The sequence below is a fragment of the Harpegnathos saltator genome, unplaced genomic scaffold (assembly GCF_003227715.2).
Source record: "Harpegnathos saltator strain DR-91 unplaced genomic scaffold, Hsal_v8.6 scaffold522, whole genome shotgun sequence".
In the NCBI taxonomy this organism is placed as follows: Eukaryota; Metazoa; Arthropoda; class Insecta; order Hymenoptera; family Formicidae; genus Harpegnathos; species Harpegnathos saltator.
In genome coordinates, this window is record NW_020230341.1 from 635,575 (window position 1) to 657,463 (window position 21,889).

Consider the following 21,889-nt stretch of genomic DNA (forward strand, 5'->3'; position numbering starts at 1 on the left):
GCCGCGTTGTGTTGTTCATGTGACGAGACACGTAGACCACTGCCGTGTGTACACCTTTTTTTCAGCCGACGCGACGACGACGACGAGCAAGAGACGAGGACGAGGAGGAGGAGAAGGAGGAGCAGCAAGAGGAGATCCTTCGAGTGTAATTCGAGGGAGAAACGCGTCCGCGCTGAACGTTAGTCGATAACGTTCCTCGAGACATAATTCTCGTTAACGGCGGGCATATCCGTACCCCTCGCGCCGACGATAAACGCCCCGGCTTGCGCCCCGATATCGCCCGCTGACCGTATAATTGAATCCGCGATAAGTCGGCGCCGCAAACGCGCGGAATCAAGAAAATTGCGAGGAGGAGCGAGCCCGCACCGCGACAACGGACTAATTTGCATTTTCCACCCTCGACGGGACACTTAAGCCGCCCCCCCCCCCCCCGAGAGCGCGACGGTATATCGCCGATTCAGTATAAAGAGGCCTAGATACTTATCGTGAAATCGTAAAGAGGACTTGGACCCGGAGGAGAGCGTCGCAGAGATCTTCCCTGACGCGCCGATATTTTCCATGGCAACGCGTTTCTTTCTTCTTCTCAGATACAAACACGCGCGTTTCAACATCCGAGCTGTCCGAAGCCGGACGAAGACGCGCCGCCACGATGAACCGCCAGGAATTCACTTGATTCTTAGCAGTCGCGAACGAGTCGGACTCGGCTTGAGTCGTTCGTTTGAAGAAAGCCCGAGAGGGAGGAGGGGAAGAAGAAGTGGCTTAACGCGATTGATAAAATATCCGCTTCGAACGCGGAGCCTTCGGCGACGGCACCGCCGGCGCCGGCAGGAAAAAGGAAGCCCCCTCATTAATTCACACACGTCCGTCTTTGGCGGTGCGCGACGGAAAAATTGGGATTCGCCGCCCCAGCCGTCCCACCGCCAGCCACGACGGCTGAAATGAACTCCGTGCCTTCGTTATACAAGTTTTAATTACAATCGATCCAATTTCCTTTTTACCGTCGCACGGAGTTTCCATTCGCTCGCCCGCCCGCCCGCCAGGATACTTCGTCAGCTCGTTCGTGAAGCTGACACTCGTAATGGCGCGCCGTTACTTCCTCCGTAAGATCGGCCTCTTCCTCGCCGTCATCCCGGCCAGAACCTTGCTAAATGTTAACGCCAGACACGCGGCTCACAAACGCCCGTCCCTCTTCCCCCTCCCCCTTGCGCTTCTACGCGCGACAGACAGCCGGCGACGGAAGTCGCGAGAGAGCGCGGAAACCCCGTCTCATCCCGGAGCTGCGCCCTTTAATCGCGACGAATTTCACCCCTTCCCGCCACCTCCGCGGCAATTTGCGGCGCAACGTAAAAAGAGAGAGAGAGAGAGGAACCGTTCAGCAAGTTGTACGGCAAATTTACCGAATCATCTTTCAACGTGGGCAAGAAATTATCCCCCCCCCCCCACTCTCTCTCTCTCTCTCTTTTTCCGTACAGGACCTCGCGCCCGTGCAGGAGCGAGAGGAACGCGCTGTACAACGCGGTCCTGGAGAGCTTTTTATCGCGAGATAAGGAAAGCGTTAAGGACTTTTTTCCTGAAACAAAATGTTCAACACTCGCGATAATATCCTCGACTTTCCGAGAGCTAACGAATAATTTGCATTTCCCCGCTGCAAAATTATACGCGCGCCGTAGCTACCGTGCCCGTAGCTATCGCCGCCGTCAGACGGCCGACGACCGGGGGGAGAGGAAAAAAAGCGGCAGGAAAAGAAAGGAGACGAGAGGAAGAAAAAATTGGGAGGGACCGCGGAATTTATTCAAAGATATTCAGAAGAAACCGCCGCCGATTTGCCTTTACGGGATTGACTGCGGTAAGAAAAGCGCGACGGAGCGAACGCCGCTTAGCTGTCGGTTATGAATATTTATAAATCTTAACTCCCCCCTTCTCCCCGACCTTCGTTCCCACATTTTATACACGTGTACATATATATGTATATGTGCATATACACGAACATAAAGAGAGCGATTTGAACGCGAAACTCGCTCCTTTCGGGAGAATCGTTTCCGCGATGAAACGCGAAACGTCGATTCCCCTCGCATTAATAATCATGGCGTAATTACTACAATTCCTCCTCGGTTGATCGTTATCGAGTAACGAGCACTATCATTAGTATTGTATAATATCATTAATATGTAATCTGTATCTCCGGGGCAGTTTCATGTGACTCTCCCGACTAATTATATTATTTAATTGCCAAACGTACGTATTATTATAAATTGAATGGCACACGCAGTTCCCTTTCGTAATCTCTCAATTCTCCGTAATTTTACGCACTCCGGCACGAGAGAGAGATCTTGATATCAAATATCCGGTAATTATGCATAAAAGAGGCCCCTCCCCTCTGATTTAATTTATTTTTAAATATGCTGTTGCGTCGAGAGTCGTTTCATATACATATATAACGGTCGGACACAAATAGCTTTGGAAATACAAGCTGAAAAGAAACGATGAAAATTCGAAAACGATGAAATAAATATGAAAATTCATTTAAAGTAATGCATCGCCGAAGCATACACACATACACCGAAGGGAGGTGCGGGGGGGCCTTCACCTCCCCTCGTCTGGTCGAACTTGCGTTACGTGGAAAATCGCAAACTTATGTGACACAGAACAATACGACTTTCTCTATATTCGAAGCGAGTTTCATCCGTCAAGAGGAGGTATAGGTGGGGGAGGGGCCTGTTTGTTTGTGTTTCCAAAATGACTCTATTGGTTTGTTTATGTTTGAATTTCTTCATGTATTTTCACCAAAATATATGAAAATATAATAACCAAAATTCATTATTTTTATACTTGTTATTTCTATCCTTTCTCAACCTGTATCTCAGAAGCTATTTGCATCCGACTCTTATATATGTATATGAAACGACTCAGAAAGACTCCCCCAACAACATATTTAAAAATAAATTAAATCGGGGAGGGGGCTCCTTTTATGCATAAATACCCAAATTCCCGTCAACACGAAATCCTTGATGACGGAGCGAGAAACGAGGACCTCCGCTGCACTCGTCCAAGCTAATGATTGAATCACCGTAAGAGGACGAGAAAAGAACCCTACCCCCCTCCCGATTATTTGTGACTCGCAAGCAAACGACGCCGCGAAATTAACTCGCGACTCGCTCGCGAGGAGGAGGAGGAGGAGGAGGAGGAGAGGGAAGCCGCAGATGAAGTCGGCGAAATCAGCGACGTCAGTCGACGCTTTTAGCGCGACTGACTGAATTAGCGCGAGGACAATCAAACGGGAGATAATCGAGGATCCCGTTGGGGATACCGCGAAAAGCAGCGGCCGTTTTCATGCGGCGTCCATAAATGTCGGGCGTTTGTGAGGAAAGCGGCGGCGGCGACGACGACGGAGTTGCTAGTCCGCCACGTTGCGCGTTGCAGCGTCAAAAGCGGCGGAGGCTGCGCTCCGTGAACGACCTTACGCTCATCGTCGTAAGGCGAAACGTCCCGGGATTTCGTTAGTCGCCCATGGCGTTCGGTTAATTTATATGGAAATATAAGCAGTCCCGTGGATCATAAGCCGCGGCTGCTTCTTACCGCGCGCGCGCGCGCGCGCGGACGTCTCGGGGCAAATTATTCCGACCGTCGTCGACGTCGTTGTCGTCGCCGCCGAGAGACAACAGAGCTAGCTAGCCAGTAGCTTAGATTATTCGCTCCGCCGGCGCCTCCGCTATAATGTCATTAATAATTGACGGTCTTGCGGGCCATTTGAGCGACCAACGAACGTTGCTTCATGCCGTGTTACGAAGCGCGGGAAGGAATCCGCGGAGGCGCAGACGCGCGTCGAGTTGAAATTGGATTCACTTTCACTCACGCACTTATGAGAGAGAGAGAGTAAAGAAATTATTAATTTTCACAATCGGCGGCTCTCGAGAACGAGAGCCTGGCCGAGAGAGATTCTGCTGCGCGCTCCGGGTTGATCTTTCCGCGAGGGAGGCGAAAAGAAAGAGACAGAGAGAAAGAGAGAGAGAGGGGAGGGAGGGAGGGAGGGAGAGAAATAGTATATCTCTCTCGATAATTTCTCCGAAGAGTGATAAAACTCAGCGACGTAACATCCCCGCGGGTAAATGGAATATCGGTCGCGAGAAGGACTCTCCTCCCTCCGAAGCTCTCCGCTTTTATCTTTGCAAAGTCTCGTCTGGATTTTCGACATCGCGAAAGACGCTCCTTTCAGAGGCTCGCGCGCGCGCGCGCGAATTAACACGCGGCGGTTAATTATCGCGCGCCGCGCATGGCGCGGTTCTCGCACTGCGACTCGCACGGCTGAGTCTTCGCTCAATGTCAAAGCCGCGATGATATTAGCAGCGTCAGTCCGGCCGCCGTGTACACGTACACCACGCATACGACGCGCAGGAGGAGGAGGAGGAGGAAGAGGAGCAAGAGCGAGAGGGGGAGGTAGTTTTAATAAACGCGCGTCTCGAGAGAAACTTTTCTCGTTGGGATGCACCGACGTCCCGCGGTCTCGTCGCGTCGCAGAGGGATATCGTTTTTCTTCCCCGGCTCGCGGCACCAGAATGAAAATCCGTCTCTGCTTCAGCGGCAGGACAACAACGACGACGACGACTCGGATTTCATCAATTACGCGAGCGACGAGAACGAGCGACGCGGACGAGGCGCGCCGCTTTTGAGCGCGCTCGCGCGGCCATGAGAGTGAAGGAGAACGGCCGGAAGAAAATTCCTCCGGAACAGATACACACCTTTCCCCCGGGACCGCGGATTTGCAAAAGCCGGGGGGAGGGGGGGGGACGATACACGCGTGTGCGCGTGTATATATATGTGTATGTGTGCGTGTGTCCGTGCCCCCGTCTGTATCGCGGGCTCGATTTTCGTCCCGCCGACGTCGTCCTCTCGATCGCAACTGGCACCTCGTGAAGGACGCGCGACGAAGGACGCCTTTCGCTTTCGACACAGGCGCAAACTTGAGACAAACTTGAAACGACGGCGCCGCCGTCGTTTCGCTGACTACGCGGAGCCACCCGCGAGCACGAGTGAGAAAGTTATATTGAAAAAGTTGATCGTCGACGTCCGCACCAGCTAACCCGACGGCGAGCGGGTCGAAGATTATTCCGCACCTAAAGCGACCTGGAGCAAGCAGCTCGTCGACAGGACGAGGTGAGATCGGAGGAGGCTACGGCTCAGCCAGCCTGCGCGCGATTCGGCTTCTGATTTAATTCCAATTAAATCGGCGCACGTGCGCGCGCGCTTAATCGTCGAGATTATACTTGCAATTTACGTTAATCTAACGGCCCGGCCGATCGCACTCGGCCACGCCTGGCGTGTACGCGCGTGTATATTTTGAAATTAATTAATTATTAATCAAGTCGTTTCTCCGCGCGCGTGTTCGCGCGCGCGCGCGCGCACGGACGGAGGTAAACCACGCGGCGCGTTTAATAGCGCGCCCGCGGGCGGCCCGACCCGTTGACGTACGGGAATTTCGCGTAATATCATCCAATCGATCGTGCCTCTCGCGCTCCGCGTACTTAAACTTTAATCCCGAAGTTCGCGAACAGCAGATATGTCGCGCGGAGCGGAGACGCGCGCGCGCGCGCGCGGCTGGAGAGAAAGACGCTACGAGAGAAGCAGTTTGGTCGATGGGACACCGGCGGAGGGTGGAGGGCGAGCGGGCGAGAGAGAGAGAGAGAGGGAGGGAGGGGGAGGGGGGGAGAGAACATGGAAGAGGGAAGCGAGCTTGTTTACCAATAATAAAGTTCAAGCCGACGCAAAGGAAGACGAAGCGCCTTTTCTCGCGGACTGGATGGAAACTCCGAAACGCGAACTCCGCCGGCAACGTGCCATTCGTATACAAGACATATTGCGCCGGGATGATCGCGGGCGGGCGGAGGGGGAGCGGGAGGCAGGATGAAGTGGGATACGAACGGGCCGTTCTTGGAGCCGGAGCTCAAGGGTGCACGGGGAAATCGTGATTTTCTCCGTGACCGGCGTCGCGTCGCTTTCGCCGAGAGTTCCCGATTTTGCATTCGTCCTCGTTGGGTTCTCTTCCTCTTTCGGTTCGTCCTGTCGCGTCTCTGATCGTCGATCGCTCTCGCCGCGAGCGAGTTCCTGAGCAGAGATGTAAAGATTTCATCGCGCGTCTCTCTCTCTCTCTCTCTCTCTCTCTCTCTCTCTCTCTCTCCATAGAGAGACTGCTCTCGCCACGCCGCCACGTCATCCTCTGAAGAGACGGACGACGTTGACTCTCGTCCCTAACCCGGTCTTATTCTGGAAATTAGTTCCGCGATATACGAATGTGCCGGCTCAATTTTCCCCTCGCGATTAAGTCGCGAGAGTCCGCTCGAAGAAGGTTAATCACGCGCTGGATTATCCTCCATGATTTCATTCTCCCCGCGGCGAACTCGAGCGAGGAAGATGAAGAGAGAGAGAGAGAGAGAGAGAGAGAGAGAGAGAGAGAGAGAGAGAGAGAGAGAGAGAGAAGAGGAGAAATGGAAAAGCCACGCCGCCGATGCGCGCGATTTCCCCGCGAGCCTTTCGCAAACATCCAGAGGAGATGTTGCGGGCGCACTCGAAACAGGAAAAGCTGAGGATGTGCTTCAGCCTTAGACGTCATAAGCCGCGTGCGAGGAGGGGAGAGGGGGGCTCTTAATATACGAGAAATTGAAAATGTACTCCGGCCCGGTGTCGTTTACACGGGACCGCTAGATTTCCCGATCCGTCGCCCTTGGTATCCCGAAGAAGATCTTCGCCGAAGGAGCGAAGCGTCATTTATATCCAAGGACTCGTACCTTCGGCCCGCCCGGCTGGTAAGATAAATTGCCGTTCTGGCCACACGATAAACGAACCACCCTCACACCCGCGCGCGCGCTTACCCTCGCACACGATCCCGTCTTCTCACTCCCTCCCCCTCCGGCCTCGTCCCTCGCTCCAAGGAGAGCGAATAGAGACATACGCGCTGTTTCGTTGGCGGATCGTTTCCCCGCGCCGCGCAAAACGCCGAAGACGTATAAGTCCACTCCATCAAGCGTCGAGCCGAAGCTTATCAAACTTCTGAGGGCGGTTTCATAATATCGACGCCCGAGAGAGGGAGAGAGAGAGAGAGAGAGAGAGAGAGGGGCGGGAGGGGGAGGGAGAGTCACATCGATCTTCCGCGAGCCGATCCTCCGGAAATTAAGCTCACCGCGAGATACTTTTCAAGCAACGGCAAGAGGAGGGGAAAAAAGAGAAAACTATATCGACGCGCGGTATTTATCGGCGAGGTATTCGAGCGTCGAAGAGAGGCTTACCGCGGATATTAACTGCGTTTAAGTTCGCGGATTCGACGACGCTCGAGCGCCTCTTTTCTCGTGAGGACGACGGTGGCCCGGTAAACGTCGTTGATAAATTGCGGGAGTACACTGCAATTTGCGCGCGCTCTCGCTTCTCTCGCTCCCTCTCACACAGACAGACAGACAGAGAGAGAGAGAGAGAGAGAGAGAGAGAGAGAGGCAACTTCGGAAAATATTTGGAAGATTAAAAACCGAAAGAGAGAGAGAGAGAGAGAGAGAGAGAGAGAGAGAGAGAGAGAGAGAGAGAGAGAGAGGATCTGTCCATCGATTGCGCGCTACTCCCGGCGAGAAAAATAATTTGCAAGCACGTCCACAGCCCCTCCTGGAATCGTTGCTCCGCTCAGCGGGAAGCCATCCATCATCCCTCGGAGACGCCATTGCATCAATTTCGATTAAGAAGACGTGCGAGCGAGGAACGCGAGCCGAATGTACACAAGCGGAGGAAAGGTTTCGGACGAAAGTCGTCGGAGGAAATCACGGGGAAGACGGATGTGTCCACGTCACCGTGGAAGATAAGATTGCGGGGGCACAAGGAGAGAGGGAGAGAAAGAGAGAAGAGGAGAAGGAGGAGGAGGAGGAGTCCGCCCCTCGCGGCCTTATCTTAACAGCGATTATCAAGTTAAAGTCTCCAATCACACAAAAATGTATCGGCGCGATTAATACGCGGAACATCTCGAGAAATCGTCTTCCGCGGACCTCCGTCGAACCTCACGATCGAATTTAATATCGTTGTTCGTTAGGAAATTCCTCGTGTTCGGCGCTAAGCGACCGAGCGAGGTTAAACACCGAATTAGATCCGAATAGGATCTCGAGGGAGGGTAAATTTCCGGATAAAAGAAAGCAAGAGTAAATCTCCTCTCTTCCACCGAGGACACGCGAGAGAGCTCCGAGAGAGTGCGAGCAACGACCGCTCGCTCTCATTATGATTCCCGAAAACGGCCGGTGTTATTAAATCAGTCGAACGCCGTCGCCGTCGCCGAAGCGAAAGTCGGGCACTTTGAAACACCGTGTAGACACGGCGGGCGAGGGTGGGCAGGGGCGCGGCGGCGGGGGCGAAAAATGAACAGATATCCCTTTGATGTCTTTCTCGTCGAGAACGCGCGCGGAATATATTCGACCCGGGAGACTTTGTCGAGGATTAAATCCGAGTTTCGGGCTAACAGGACCTCGGATATCGATTTTATCGCCGGGCAGACCGGCCGAGGGCCATCGAGCCCTAACTAACTAACTAACTAACTAACTAACTAACTAACAGCACCCGGCGCGCGACGCTAGCGATCATTAATATTTATCGGAGCGATTTTATTATAAGCTCCATTTGCCTATCGCCTATAAGCGGCTTCGTATTCCGGGCCCGCGGATATCGGCTGCCGTCGCCGCGCGAGGGCGAGGGCTCCGTCGAGGAAAGCGGCATAAAATTTTACTGGTTTACCGTTATAATGAAAGCCGCCGACCAGATCCCTCCAGAGGACTTTAGCGATAACGTAACACCGCGCGCGGCGTTACGACTTCGCGTAATGATCGCTTAGCATAATCTACAACGCGGTCTTAATATGCGCGTGTAATTGATTACCGGAGTTTCGGCGGAACTCGGCAGGCGTGCGTGTGTGTGTGTGTGTGTGTGTGTGTGTGTGTGTGCGTGTGTGAGCGGAACGAGTCCAGAGCATTTCGTGAGTTTTATTAATTGTTAAACAGACAAACAGAGAGGCAAACCCCACGCGTTTGTATGTCGCGACAAGCGTTTCGCGGGGAAAAAATAACCAGAGGTTCTCCTGCGTTTCTGTCGCCTGCATCCGCGCGCGCAGGATATATTCGCACGGCGCTCTGGTTCGTTCTCGACGCTAAAGAACGTTCGTCGTTCGCGTTTCCACCGAGAAGGTCGTCTCCGATCTGTCCGGCGATGATCAAGAGAAGATATATTTCGCGAATATTGACGATTCACGGGATGAAGAGTAAATATATTCTACAAATCTCTCCCCCTCTCTATCTCTTTCTCTCGCGGAAAAGGCGCGTCAGCGAAGGAGGATTCAACGGTCAGAGTCGAATGTCATGTTTGAGACAGGACTCGCGAGTCATCATTTCTCCTTCCTGATAATATATGCGGCTTTAACGAATATGTAAACCCGGCGGTGCCGCTAATATTTCTCTCTAATCTTCTGCTCCTCGGCACTCAGTCGGCTTTACTGCGTCACGTAGCTGCGGTAAGAAATTCTATGTAAATCGCACGGATATATACGGTCTTTGCGAACGACGCATATGCGCCACGTCGCATATACGCCACGTGAAGAGTTTCGTACGCTCTCGTGGCGCTAAAGGCCAGGCCAGGATTTATCCCGTGGAATCGAGACACGGACGTGCGGGATTACCGCCTTACGTCATTTCCGCGACATTTATGTCGCGCTAACGCATAACAGGTGAATAGATTCCCCGCGATAGATCCGCCGCGCCGGCGATCCCCCCTCCCTCCCCCCCTCGCCCGAAGTGTCCGGACGGAGATCGGCGTTTCGCGCGCAACATGACCGCGTGCATATATACAGATTAATAGGCGAGCGTATTTTATACGCTATTTTAGTCGCAGCTGGGTTTTTGTCGGAGCACGAAGCTGCAAAAATCGTCTGCGCGCCGCGTTGGCGAAGAAACGAGACAGTTTTTCGTATTCGCGACCCGTACTTAACGAACTTCAACCAAAATCTAACGACGCTTACACATACATGCACACTATGCTTCGAGTAATTAGAGAGTCGCGCTTGATTGAGCGATCTCGTTGGACGGATACAATCGAGTACGAGAGCGCCGCTCGAGACGTAAAATGAAAAGCAAATATCGAGTGAATTTCGAGTTTAGAGGCAGGCATTAAGAAGAATGTTCATATATAATCATCGCGTCTTTTCAAATATTTTCCGATAGCGAGAGAAGCGTTTGAAGAGGCGACCTCTTGGTAATCATCGTTGCGGCAATATTTTGTTTTGAAGTATTATTAAGGGGGAAATTACATGCGGAAGGCTGTTCTCAAGGTTACTTTTACGAATTTTTTTAATAAAAACGGTAAGATCAATGGACTTGAAATTTGCACAGTGTCTTCGTTAATGTTCAAGATATAAAACAAATTTTATTGAGTCACAAGAATCGATCCAATTTGCAGTTGTAGATAAAAATGCAGTCATCCGTTTGCGAGCTCCGTGTTTGCTGTCGGAATAATTTCGGGCCTCTCTCACTACTCTGAAACTTGAAACAAAAACTGAGAGAGATTTTTTAAATATACGGTTGCCACTATAGCCTGTACCAAAATGAAGGCAGTGAAGCCTATTTTGGAGAAATAACGAGTATATAAAAAAAAAGTATCGAGAATGAAACTTTTTTCAACTTATAATCATGTTCAAAAGAAGTGAATAAAATAAAATATAACTGTGTTTGAGGTAGAGGCGAAAACTACATGTCTACAGTATATTATGTAAAAATTTAAAGTTATTCGGTTCAGTAGTTTCTACGTAATCACGTCGACAGTTTAAGAAAATGGTGTTTCCGGTTAAACGCGTTTAAAGTTTTATATGTACTTTCCACATGGATAGTAACAAATTTATTTTATATTCTGGACATTAATGAATAAACTGTGAAAATTTCAAGTCCATTGATCCTACCGTTCTCTGTTGAAAAATATTCGTAAAAATAGTTTTGAGAGCGGTCTGCTCCGCATGCACTAGGAAAAGTGTATTTTTGCGTGAACCAAAATTTGGTTGCAACAACAAAATAATTTGGTTACAATATGCCCTAAACAAAACTGTTTAGTTCCTGTAAACAAATATCTTGTTTGATTACGGTTTGTTCGTACAACGTAATACTTTTGTTATAGCAACCAAAGAAAGCTTCAACTATATGAATTTTCTTAAAAATACTATAATTTTTTCTTAATATATAAAATCTAAATTTTAACGCACAGAAAGGCGAATAGTATCCATTGGGCACTATTTTACTTAATGTAAAATAATATTTCGTTATTATGTAATTCTTACGGATAAAATAACCAAAATGCTTAATTTTTATATATGAAGTCTAAGAACAAAGTCATCTGGTCCAGAGAACAAAGCAGAAAAATATATTTAGTTGAGACAACTCAATATTTTGTTGTATAAAACAAGATATTTGATTGCTATCAAAAAATGCCCCAACTAAACAGTTTCGTCAGAGATACTAAATTTTTTTTCCCAGTGTATAATTCTCTCCTTAAAGAGCAGATTGGCGCGGCAGAGGTCGAACGCGCGGGAGGTCGCTTTTAACTTTCGCTTTCGACGATCGTCATTGTAATGAACATTCGCACGGTTCGCACTTGAAGCTCCGAGAATATCCTAATGCGAGATATTTTCTTTCATCCTCAAGTCGCGAGCGATCAATGGCGTGAAGCGTGTCTCACGCGTGCGACGACGCGAGCTTTGAAGTCGCATGCACGCCGGCAGACGATTGACCCCTGCCAGCGATATTGACCATTTGTAGCAGCCTAATTCCATTTGTTGCACAATTGATGCAATTAGATACCTCAATCGCGGGATAATAGGCCGCGGTGAGTTGCCTGCGGACGCTTCGGCTGCTAACTGAAGTTATGCTCGCGCGTAAACCCGAGGAACTGAGGAGGAAGAAAATTGTGCGCACAGGATGATTCGTGCGTTATCAGCGCGAGTCGGGCCTATAACTGCGTATCGACGTGACCTCGTGTCTCTTTCTCTCCTTCTCTCTCTCTCGCTCTCTCTTTCTCTCTCTCTCTCTCGCTCTCTCACACAGGCGTCGCGTACGCGCGGATTTTGTCGTAAATACCGAAGAGGAAGCGGAAAGACGCACGAAGACATTTCGCGCGAGGTACCTCGACGTCAAACGAGAGACGCGTTTCTTCCGTAATTTCCAACGGCCGTTTGTGAGAATTAGATATAAATAAGGAGAAGAATAGAGAGAAAGAGAGAGAATCCGTAAAGGATAAATTTGCGAAAAAATGTTGGCTAAGTATGAGTGAACGCGACAGGTTCGTGACACACCTTTCGTCGCGAGGCAAATTTTCGAGGCTCAGTTTTTCGAAATTGTCCAGACTCTTCGGTCATTCGAATGCATCTTTTGACCTTCACAGTGTATGGAAATCTATATTTTGCCAAATACGAAGCATAAAAATCTATTATGGAACTTTCGGCGGTACTTTTTTCCTACTCTATACTATGCGCAAGACTAGTTACATATTTTTTTCCCAGCACTCATTGATTATGCATGCGTTCGAATAATGAATAGATATCAGACGTTAACAATTGTGAAGAGGGACTTGTGCGATAAGTGCAGACTGCGTGTAGGATTCTGATCTATGCTGGTGTGTGACGTCCTTGTGCCAAAATTTAAGAAACGCAGACATCTTTGTCCATTTGCATCTGAATTCTCGCCTCTGCTTCTTCGCTGCTCAAATCCTTCATCGCAACCTTGCAACAACACCTCACAACGATACATATCGCTCGACCGGACTTCTATACCCACGACACTCGACTCAGGCGTGCCAACCAGTAACACAAACCGGCGCGTTGGCGCACCGCGTGCGCCGTCGAAGCGATACCTGTGAGAAGCGCTTTTAAATATCTCGCGCGCACTCTATTCCCGCATGGCTCGTTCAGCATGACAGTAGTCACTTCGTCGCGGAAGATCAAATCGCGCACGCGAATCGTCGTCACGATGAGATAACGATCAAGAAAACGCTGTCCGACACGTACCGTCCACATGCTCGCTCCAGGGTCGAACGAAAAACGAAACGTGCAACACACTTCTTTCTGCTCGAGGTGAAAAAAGCCGATCTGCTAATTCCGCTGACTGAAGGTCGCGCCGCGAGCAGCCGACGAAAGCGGCGATGAAAAACGCGAAGGACGAAAAAAACAAGAAAGAGAAAAGAGAAAGAAGAGAAAAAGCCGAACGATATCGTCGCCCCGAATAATTCCCCTCGCGCCAGAGTGTATCGGACGCTGCACAGAATATTCATGGGGGGGGGGGAGGGGAAGACATACCGTGCGCTATCCACGCGCTCCGTATCATGCCAGGTGAAGGAATAAACCGTTTATCCTTCCTTTTCTTACGCTTCTCCTTCTTCTTTTTCTCGACGGTGTCAGAAGCACACGGGCGTTCTCTCGATTTTATGCATACGGTCACGCGCGGATCAGCCGGGTGCGCGCCCGCGCGTCTCGCCGAGCAAACGCGTAAGTTAGTTACGCGTCACAGTCGTCCCCGGTCAGATGGTGATTTTTCTCTCCGCGCTGCGCTGCGCCGCGTCGCTTCGTCCTCGCGTGCATCACGCTCCCTTTTTTACTTGCCTTTTCCTGCGCCACGTGCATTCGGTCGCCCATGCGACAACGTGGCGGTGACTGCCGTGCCGCGCGCGCCGCACGTTCTCACCTGCGATTGGTCGGCGGACGGGGGCTCGGCGGAGGCACGTTCGGGCTCGTTTAAAAATAAATGAAAGCCCGTGTCTCTACGTCTCTCTACGTGTCGCGCGGCGCGGTGCGGCGCGGCTCGACTCGACTCGACTCGGCTGCGATTGAAACGGCCACTGCACTCCGGGATTAAAAGGCCGGGCCGAAGCGCAGTCGTCGTTCGTGCGCATCGCGTGTGCGTGCGTGCGTGCGTGTACATGTGTGAAATACGCGCACGACGTACGGTGGATCGTCCGTTTTCGTTTTCGTCTTCGTCAATCGTGCGTACGCGACCGCGTATCCCCGCAGCTCGCTCGCTCGCTCGCTCGCAGTTCTCGTTGCGTGCGCGATGACGCGCTCACAGACAGACACGTGCTCGTGTTCGACACGAGCGGTTCGCGTCGCGAGTAAATAACAAGTACGTCGCCAGGCCGTCCCTACCCCGGTGGAGCCTGCGAGTAACCTGCGTACTGCGCGCTAATGCTCCGCCGCGCAAGAACGGACGAACCTAACCTCCAATAAGTCGCTGGGTTTTGCGCGCGATCTCGTGTCTTCGTCATTGTGTGACTCGGCCGTTTCGCCATCGCCTTTTTCACGCCGCGTTTGAGCGACCCTTGTCGCCCATCGCACTCATCAGCTTTTTGCGTCGCGGTCGCGACCGAGTGAGGTGCGCACATACACACACATACACAGAGACAGACGCCACTCTGTCGAAACGTGCGTCGCGACGTTTCCTCGGAGAGCAGATAGCGGACAGGTCGTGATTGCGCGAACATCCGCGCGCGCGATCCGACCGATTGGCGATCCGTCGTCGACTTCTTCGACCATGGCGCATCGTGGAGAACGTCGACGATGAAGCGCGGTGGAGACTAGGATATGCTGTAAGTGAGAGAGAGCCGTAACGAGACGTGGGTGTCTCTTTCGCTCTTGCTTGCCTAGGACGAGCTGAGCGTCGAGTCGGAGAGACGACTGAGAGATGAGGATCATCTCCGTGGTAGCGCAGCGCGCACCGCTCTTTCGCCGCGCGTTTCTTTAATAACGTGCGCGATGTAAAAGTGCGATGCTATCAGTTAACTTCTAACCTACGCGAGGATAAGTGAACGCGTATATTTGTCGCATAAACGTGGGACTGCGAGTCTCCATGTGGAGGCAGATGACGTTTCAGCCTGACGGTTGAATCTGTGCGATACGTCAGTTGCGCAATGACGAACGGCGATAATCGAAGAAAAATATGTGCGTCTTTTTGTTCTGCTTGCCATAACCTATCTTACGCGGCTACCGTTGTGTCACGTTTCGCTCCTGTACTACGAAGCGCCAACTCGATGTTACCAGGTCAGCCGGCAGTGGTGCGATCGTTACTAATCGGGGGATGTCACTCGGACGGACGTAGGTGAAATGGCTCGCAGTTTGCCGGACAGGGTGGCCGGGGCCTACTATGCCCACGGCCTGTTCCTCTCGTCCCATCCTTTCACCACAATCTCATTAGCGCTATCGGTTATCATGATGTGCTGGTTAGTCACGCATGTTGTACACAATCATCGAGTTGGAGCTGCGTTACTGAAAATAACACTGTTGCAGTTATCCGCTTCTCAATCTGCCCATGCCGGGCAACGTCCCGAAGACCGTGATTAACCATACTGTTATACCAGTCAATGGCACGGAAACTTCAGTATTGTACGTTCAGCAAGTAGTGCTCAGGATCGGCGTGGTACCTTGGGTCGAAGATCTGACGCTCATGGACGCCTTCAGAGGGCCTCTGTACGAGGTGTTCAATCTCTTGGAAATTATACAGAATTATCAACACCCAGATACGTAAGTATCTATGGTGCATCTCACTTGGGTCTCGCTTGGGCGAGTTTAGAGTTTGTAGTCACTAACTAGTATGCGACAGCGTACTAGTGACAACGTTAAAAAGCTGGGAATGTAAAATGAGATACCGCTGATTTTTAGACTGAAGACACTGGGCCAAGTGTGCCTGCACATTGAAGCAGTGAAGAAGAGAAATGGAAAGAAACCAGAGGTTCTACCAGAATACAATTGCCTTGTGCTGTCACCCGCAAATCTCTGGCAGCAAAGTATAGAGTTGTTCTCTCAAGATACAAATCTCATCAATACAATATTTTCTTATCAGGTAAACACGCCATTCTTCCTTACGAATATACTCGTTGACAATAATTCACTTCTCTTTCGATGTGTGCATTTATATTGTTGCAGAATTTTCAAAAAGGTAAAATAAGTCTCGCAGAAGTGATGTTTGGAATGAACCTGAAGGAAACTGGCGTAAAGAGATATCCTATCCGGATTCGCCAGAGAGTTCTCCAATACGCTGTCACTATATATTTGAAGGAATATGATCACGAGTAAGTACTTGTAAACTGTAATACGATTATATTATATTAACACGCGCGCTCGTGCCGTTTCTCATTTCTAGATTTATAAAGGGATTGCAGCAACAACTGAACAGCTATTACAAACTTCACCAGAACGTCGATAATGCCACGATTGCGGACGCGCAAGACGAGATGCTGCATGTCTTCTATCCCGGGGAATTCAACTATTTCGAGTTCTTCCCGTTAGCGATGGCTTTACTCGTGATATTTTTCTACGTGTATTACTCAGTGCGGAAAATAGAATTGCTGAAATCGAAAATTGGCATCGCTTTCAGTGCTAGCATGACAGTGATGGGCTCTCTGTCTATGACTATGGGTGTGTGCTTCTTCTTTGGTCTAACTCTCAGCATGAGCTACAAAGAAGTGCTGCCGCACCTGATGATCGTCAGCCTCGAGAACGTGCTGGTGTTGACCAAGAGCGTCATCAATATACCCGCGCACTTGGACGTGAAGATACGCTTCGCGCAGGGTCTGTCGAAGGAGGGATGGTCCATCACGAAGACCCTGCTGAAGGAAGTGACAATCTTCACCATCGGACTGTTCACCTTTGTGCCCGTTATTCAAAAGTTCTGCATATCCGCCATGATCGGACTAGTGAGTGACTTCTTCTTGCAAATGGTATTCTACTCGACGGTCCTGGCGATTGATATCCGACGGACGGTACTGTCCAGCGAAAACTCGGCCAAGTTTCACTTATCGCACATTCCAACGTCGCGCAAACAACAATTCACCACCACCATCACCAACAGAAAGCCTCACATATTCCGCTCAAAGTCTCATCCCAAGTTAAACGGCTTATACGCCGGTCCAACCAACGTCATCGCTCCGAATACACAAAACACTCATACAACGAGCAAGATCCCAAAGCGCTTGAGACTGGTGAATTTCTGGGCACGCACACGTATCTTTCAACATATGTTCATGGTGTACATGGTCGTGTGGATCAGCACAATCATCTATGACTCTGGCATCGTCGAGCACTTGATACATCTGAGCGAAACGTTGAAACCAGAAAGTGACATTGACGGCTATACAATAGACCGACCTCAATCATTGAGCAATTATGTCGAATTAAACACTGTCACGCCTGTTTCTGTGCCAACCGCCACCATCAACCCCGCTCATCTTAACGAACAGGTAAACCTTTCGCGTTCTCGCACTGCTTGCTTGCTGCTTGCACTGCACGTATTCTTTAGAGGGAAAAGGAAGAAAAGACTTTTGTTTTCAGGACCTGATCAACAATGCTACTGAGGAACTGAACAAGTTAAAACCCGTCAATTTTCCACCTTGGAATCGTCTGTCGCTATATCATTGGTCCTCGATCTTAGCGATGTACAACGTCTCGATCGCCGGCGGCCGGGTGACTATATTACCGGCGATCAAACTGTCACACGCAATGAATCCGCAATTTGTTAAGCAGATTAGCAACCCAAATGATGCTCAGCATTTCCAATGGCAGAGTCTCGCCACCGCCGCGTTCGATCCTCTCGATTTCTCTGGTTCGTAAATATCTTCGTGAAAAGCCCTCTTGTGCTCTGGGCTCAGCCGGCCGTTGCTTCATTAATTTCCGCACTTCTCTTTATTTTTAGATATGGAGGTACCGTCCAGATCAGAGGGACGCGTGTTTAATACGGATGCGCCTTTTGTACCATCGAGTCCGATGGAGATATTTTTGGCCGCTCTGCTGTGTCTCATTAGCGTCATCGTCGTCGCGTACATGATGGTCGTGCTCTATCGTTGCATCTGCTCTCGAAATTACGCGGAGTGGCGGACCAGCTGGCATAAGCAAGACAAGACGCAAGACTCGGTCACTCAGCTGGTGCTAGAGGCGGTGCCCTTGGTGCTCGAAGGGCACACGCAGGAAGTGGAGTGCATAGCGACCGATGGTAACACCATCGCCAGCACGTGTCTGGCGGGACACATCAGAGTGTGGGACTCGATCTCGGGCGAGCAACTGGCGCATATCGACAGACGGCAATTCTTCAGCAGCCCGCAGAAGATCCCGAGTCACACCTCGCCGGACGCGGACGAGCTCATGTCGGACTACGAGAGCGGCTCGCCGCCATCCAGGGGGGAGATGGAAGCGACCAATTCGATGATACTTTACATGCCGACCTCGGGGATATATCAGCGCAAGCTGTCTCCCGCTTACAACGCACAAGGAATTAACGGCAGCAGCAACAACAATAACAACAACCACCACAAGCGACGATCTATACCAAACACCTTGGACTACGAGTATCAAATCAACGAAATGCCCAGCGGCAAGCAAGTCTGGCTACGTCGGAGTCTGGATAGCACCTACGATATCCCCGATCTCAAGTCAACGGTCGACGTCAAATTCTCATCGATGAAATTTACACCCAACCAACAGAATTACGATCAAGGCTTCGATTTTGGGGAACGCTACAGAGCCTTGTTGGAGAAGCACAACAGGCTGCTCGAAGAGATACAAATGTCCAGAAATAGAGAGCAACCGAGCATACCTGTTACCGCCAGACCGAGCAACCGCGGTCTGGTCGACAGCGCGTCCTCCATAAATACCGATAGAGTGACGCGAATGTCGCACGTCATATCCGCGATTTGGTGTATGGATTATCAAGAGAATCTTATAGTGGTGGGATGCGCCAACGGCAGTCTAGAATTTTGGGAGGGCACGACTGGTAGATTCAAGGTGAGAGACTTTGGAATAATCAATGTCGCCCGCGATGCGAGTAGTACGTCGTCTAGGAAAATTAATTACTCCGTAATTCCTTTGTGATTTAGTGTCTATTCGACGATGGATCAGAACTTGGGATCACCGCTGTCAAGCTGATCGGCAGCAGAGTAGTCGCGGCCAAACTGAACGGCACCCTCGACTTTCTACAGCTCGAGAGCTACAGCGAAGGCCATCAGATCGATTGGGGTTTTACGTCTTACAGAAGAAGTAAGTAAATTTGAAAATATGGCAGATTATTCCTATGCTACCACCCACTATTGATGACTCGATCGTCACGAATAGAATCGCGCGAGTGTTTCAGTTTCGAGATTGATAATACGTACAATAAAAGCACAACCGTAGTTTAAAAATACTGGAGAACAATTGTAACCTACATTGATCCTACATTTGTCGTACTTAATTAACGTGTCATTTTAGCTCATGTGCGAACGGGTAGCGCCGGTTCGCCCATGGATCTGAACAACGGTATGCAGACAGAGGAAGATCTGCGTTGCATAAAAATTGGTACGCAGAGAGCGCATCAGCAGGTGATCACCGTTCTAGACAGCGATCACGGGCACGTTATAACGGGTAGCCAAGATCATGTCTTGAAAGTACATAGGTATGTGTATATAGGAAAATATGTAGGTTCCCTTTCACTGAGGATCGCTTTATATTTTCCCCCTTGTCGCATCTAGTTTAGAGGATCAGCGGCTTGAGTACACTTTCCACGGGCATTTGGGCCCAATATCGTGCCTCTTCATCGACAGGTTATGTTCCTCAACATTCGGTAGTGGGTCTCAAGACGGATCGTTGTGCGTGTGGGAGCTCAATGGGAGAACAGGTAACGTCTCCACAAATCTCAGGGCTCTTATTTAGTAGTAGCTTTAGTAGTAGCGACTTGTGTCTGTCTCTAACAATGTCGATTGGGTAAAAAGACGGTCATTGTTGCAATTATTAAATCCTGCGATATTTCTTTTTTTTTTTTGGTCACAGGAACATGCGTGTATAGTATTCAAGCCCACGATGGTGCTATAGCTGCTGCGACGTGTTCCGTGTCATATGTGATAAGTATCGGCACGGATGAAAGATTGTGCGTATGGGAACGCTTCCAGGGTCACTTGCTGCATACGTTGCCGGCACACAGAGCAGCTTACAGTTTACAACTAGTAATGTTGACGCATCACCTTCTCATAACCAGCAATCAGGTATTCTCAGTGCTGGAGTTCTTTTTTACCGCGATAGATAAGAGATTAAGCTTGCATTCGATTAAATATTGACGATATTTCAGGGATCATTAGTGGTCTGGGACGTGAGAACGGGTGAACCAGTACGGGAAGTGAGATTGGGTCATAAAGATAGTTGCATTTTTGTGAAACAAATGCTGGCGCTGAGGGACAGCGTCGTTTGCGACTTTGGTCGGCAGTTGAGAATAGTCAGATTTCCATTGGTCTCCGATAAGATGGACTAATTTCTCCGTATGCACATGTACATAGTGGTTTCTCTTTGTTTAACATTATCACCCGAGAGAAAAAGTGAGAGAGAGAGAGAGAGAGAGAGAGAGAGAGAGAGAGAGAGAGAGAGAGAGAGAAATGTGTCTTATATTTCCTTTTTTTCTTTTTTAGTCTAGGTCTTAGAAATGTAGACTTTTATACTATATATATTCACATTCTTTGAAGAGTGATTCATATTTTCGATGTAAGCTCGTGTCTTCGATCACATTACGAACATTTTAGAATGTACGACTTCGTGAAACCGATCTCTCTCTGTTGAAATATTTCTTTTTTTTATCCGGTATAACTGTGTTTTACAATTTTTATTGGAAACTGCCGACATTAATAGTGCGAAATACGAACAAAGAGGATTGAAAGAGCTGTACATTGCAGTTACAAATGTATTCCTAAAAATGTTGCCTCTTACATTGATAAAATTATAAATTATAAAATTATAAAATTATCGAAACGAAGAAGAGAAAGAAATAATTTAAAATATCGGGCACTGAGCACTGAAGCAATTGTTAATAATTAAATAATTATTAATAATTTCTCTTCATTTATAATTTTTAATTTTTAACATGTTTAGTGGCTGTGCTTTATCTTGGAATGTCTACTAGCTTTTTCTTTATTATATAATGTAAGAGCGCTCTTTTATTTAAACACCCTTTTTTACGTTTCTACGTTTTTACGTTTCAAATAACATCATGTTAGCGTAGCATTTGTTAAAACGGTGCATTCTAACGCGGCATAAGGCAATTTAACTGTGCGAACACGCGAAAACTGACACTTCTAACAGCAAATTTGATTCAAAAAGTAGAAACGGTTCAATGATTTAGAAATAGAATAAATGTTGTATCTACGTCAGATAGTTATAAGTTTGCGCGACAAAATTAGTTTTAAATTTTTGTATCTAGTAAATGAGCGTGAAGTTATGGGAGTTGTGTAAGAGTCATAGAAATTATAAGATCTATATTTTTTCTCCGTTAGAATGAGACAAGTATACAACCTAAGGGTAAAGGAAAAAAGGGCGAAAGGCTCCACTGCAGCACTAGTTCGGTCGAGAAGAACAGTCTTCTATGATCATAAAAGTCATAAAAATTGCGAAATTTGTTTTCGCCTCTTGAAATCATCGGATCCCTTGACGTCTAGTTTATTTATTAAAACATTGCTTTTCGATCACAGCAAAAGCTTTCATCTGGATGAGTTTTCGTAGACAAACGTTATATTCTATGGATAAGATGAACAATGAGAAATGACCGACGTGGTATACGTTAGGTTTTGAAAGTGCCTTTATCGTATCCGTCACTTCCATTTTCATAGCGAAAAAGCAGGTGAAATAATCAATGTGAGCGATTATGACAAAAAGAGATTGAAAGAATTTTATTCCTCATTATGTGGTACATATTTAAGTAAATCTAATTTGAAAGAGAAGTTAGTTTTTTTTTCCTGTTTAATGTCCAGAATTTGGCGATATGTGTCTCGCTTTATATTTATGTAGTGACACGGCGTATCAATTATCTTTAAGTACGAAGTACTTGTTGTTATGTTTAATTAAGTGGGTTTT

General features: G+C 48.9%; 1 protein-coding gene across 2 annotated transcripts; it reads left to right on the forward strand.

Moving 5' to 3' along the window:
- Positions 1–13,544: 13,544 nt before the first annotated feature.
- SCAP (SREBP cleavage activating protein) lies at positions 13,545–20,395 on the forward strand. 2 transcript variants are annotated; one of them, XM_011139944.3, is made up of 13 exons: positions 13,545–14,974; positions 15,074–15,252; positions 15,320–15,553; positions 15,692–15,872; positions 15,956–16,101; positions 16,173–17,268; positions 17,360–17,630; positions 17,721–18,805; positions 18,898–19,057; positions 19,268–19,451; positions 19,528–19,673; positions 19,826–20,037; positions 20,121–20,395. In XM_011139944.3, exons 2-13 carry the CDS (start codon positions 15,137–15,139, stop codon positions 20,298–20,300), a joined length of 4,011 nt encoding a protein of 1,336 aa, XP_011138246.1. In that variant the 5' UTR covers positions 13,545–14,974; positions 15,074–15,136; the 3' UTR covers positions 20,301–20,395. The 2 variants fall into 2 exon arrangements, with proteins under 2 accessions (XP_011138246.1, XP_011138245.1); XM_011139943.3 differs by having other exon boundaries at positions 13,546–14,622.
- The last annotated feature ends 1,494 nt before the right edge of the window (positions 20,396–21,889 follow it).

Bases quoted from the DNA above. Each gene is read 5' to 3' on its own strand.
- SCAP (XM_011139944.3), top strand. From the start codon at position 15,137: ATGGCTCGCAGTTTGCCGGACAGGGTGGCCGGGGCCTACTATGCCCAC. The intron at 16,102-16,172 runs GTAAGTACTTGT...TCTCATTTCTAG, and splicing joins TTGAAGGAATATGATCACGA to ATTTATAAAGGGATTGCAGC. The intron at 18,806-18,897 runs GTGAGAGACTTT...TTTGTGATTTAG, and splicing joins GCACGACTGGTAGATTCAAG to TGTCTATTCGACGATGGATC.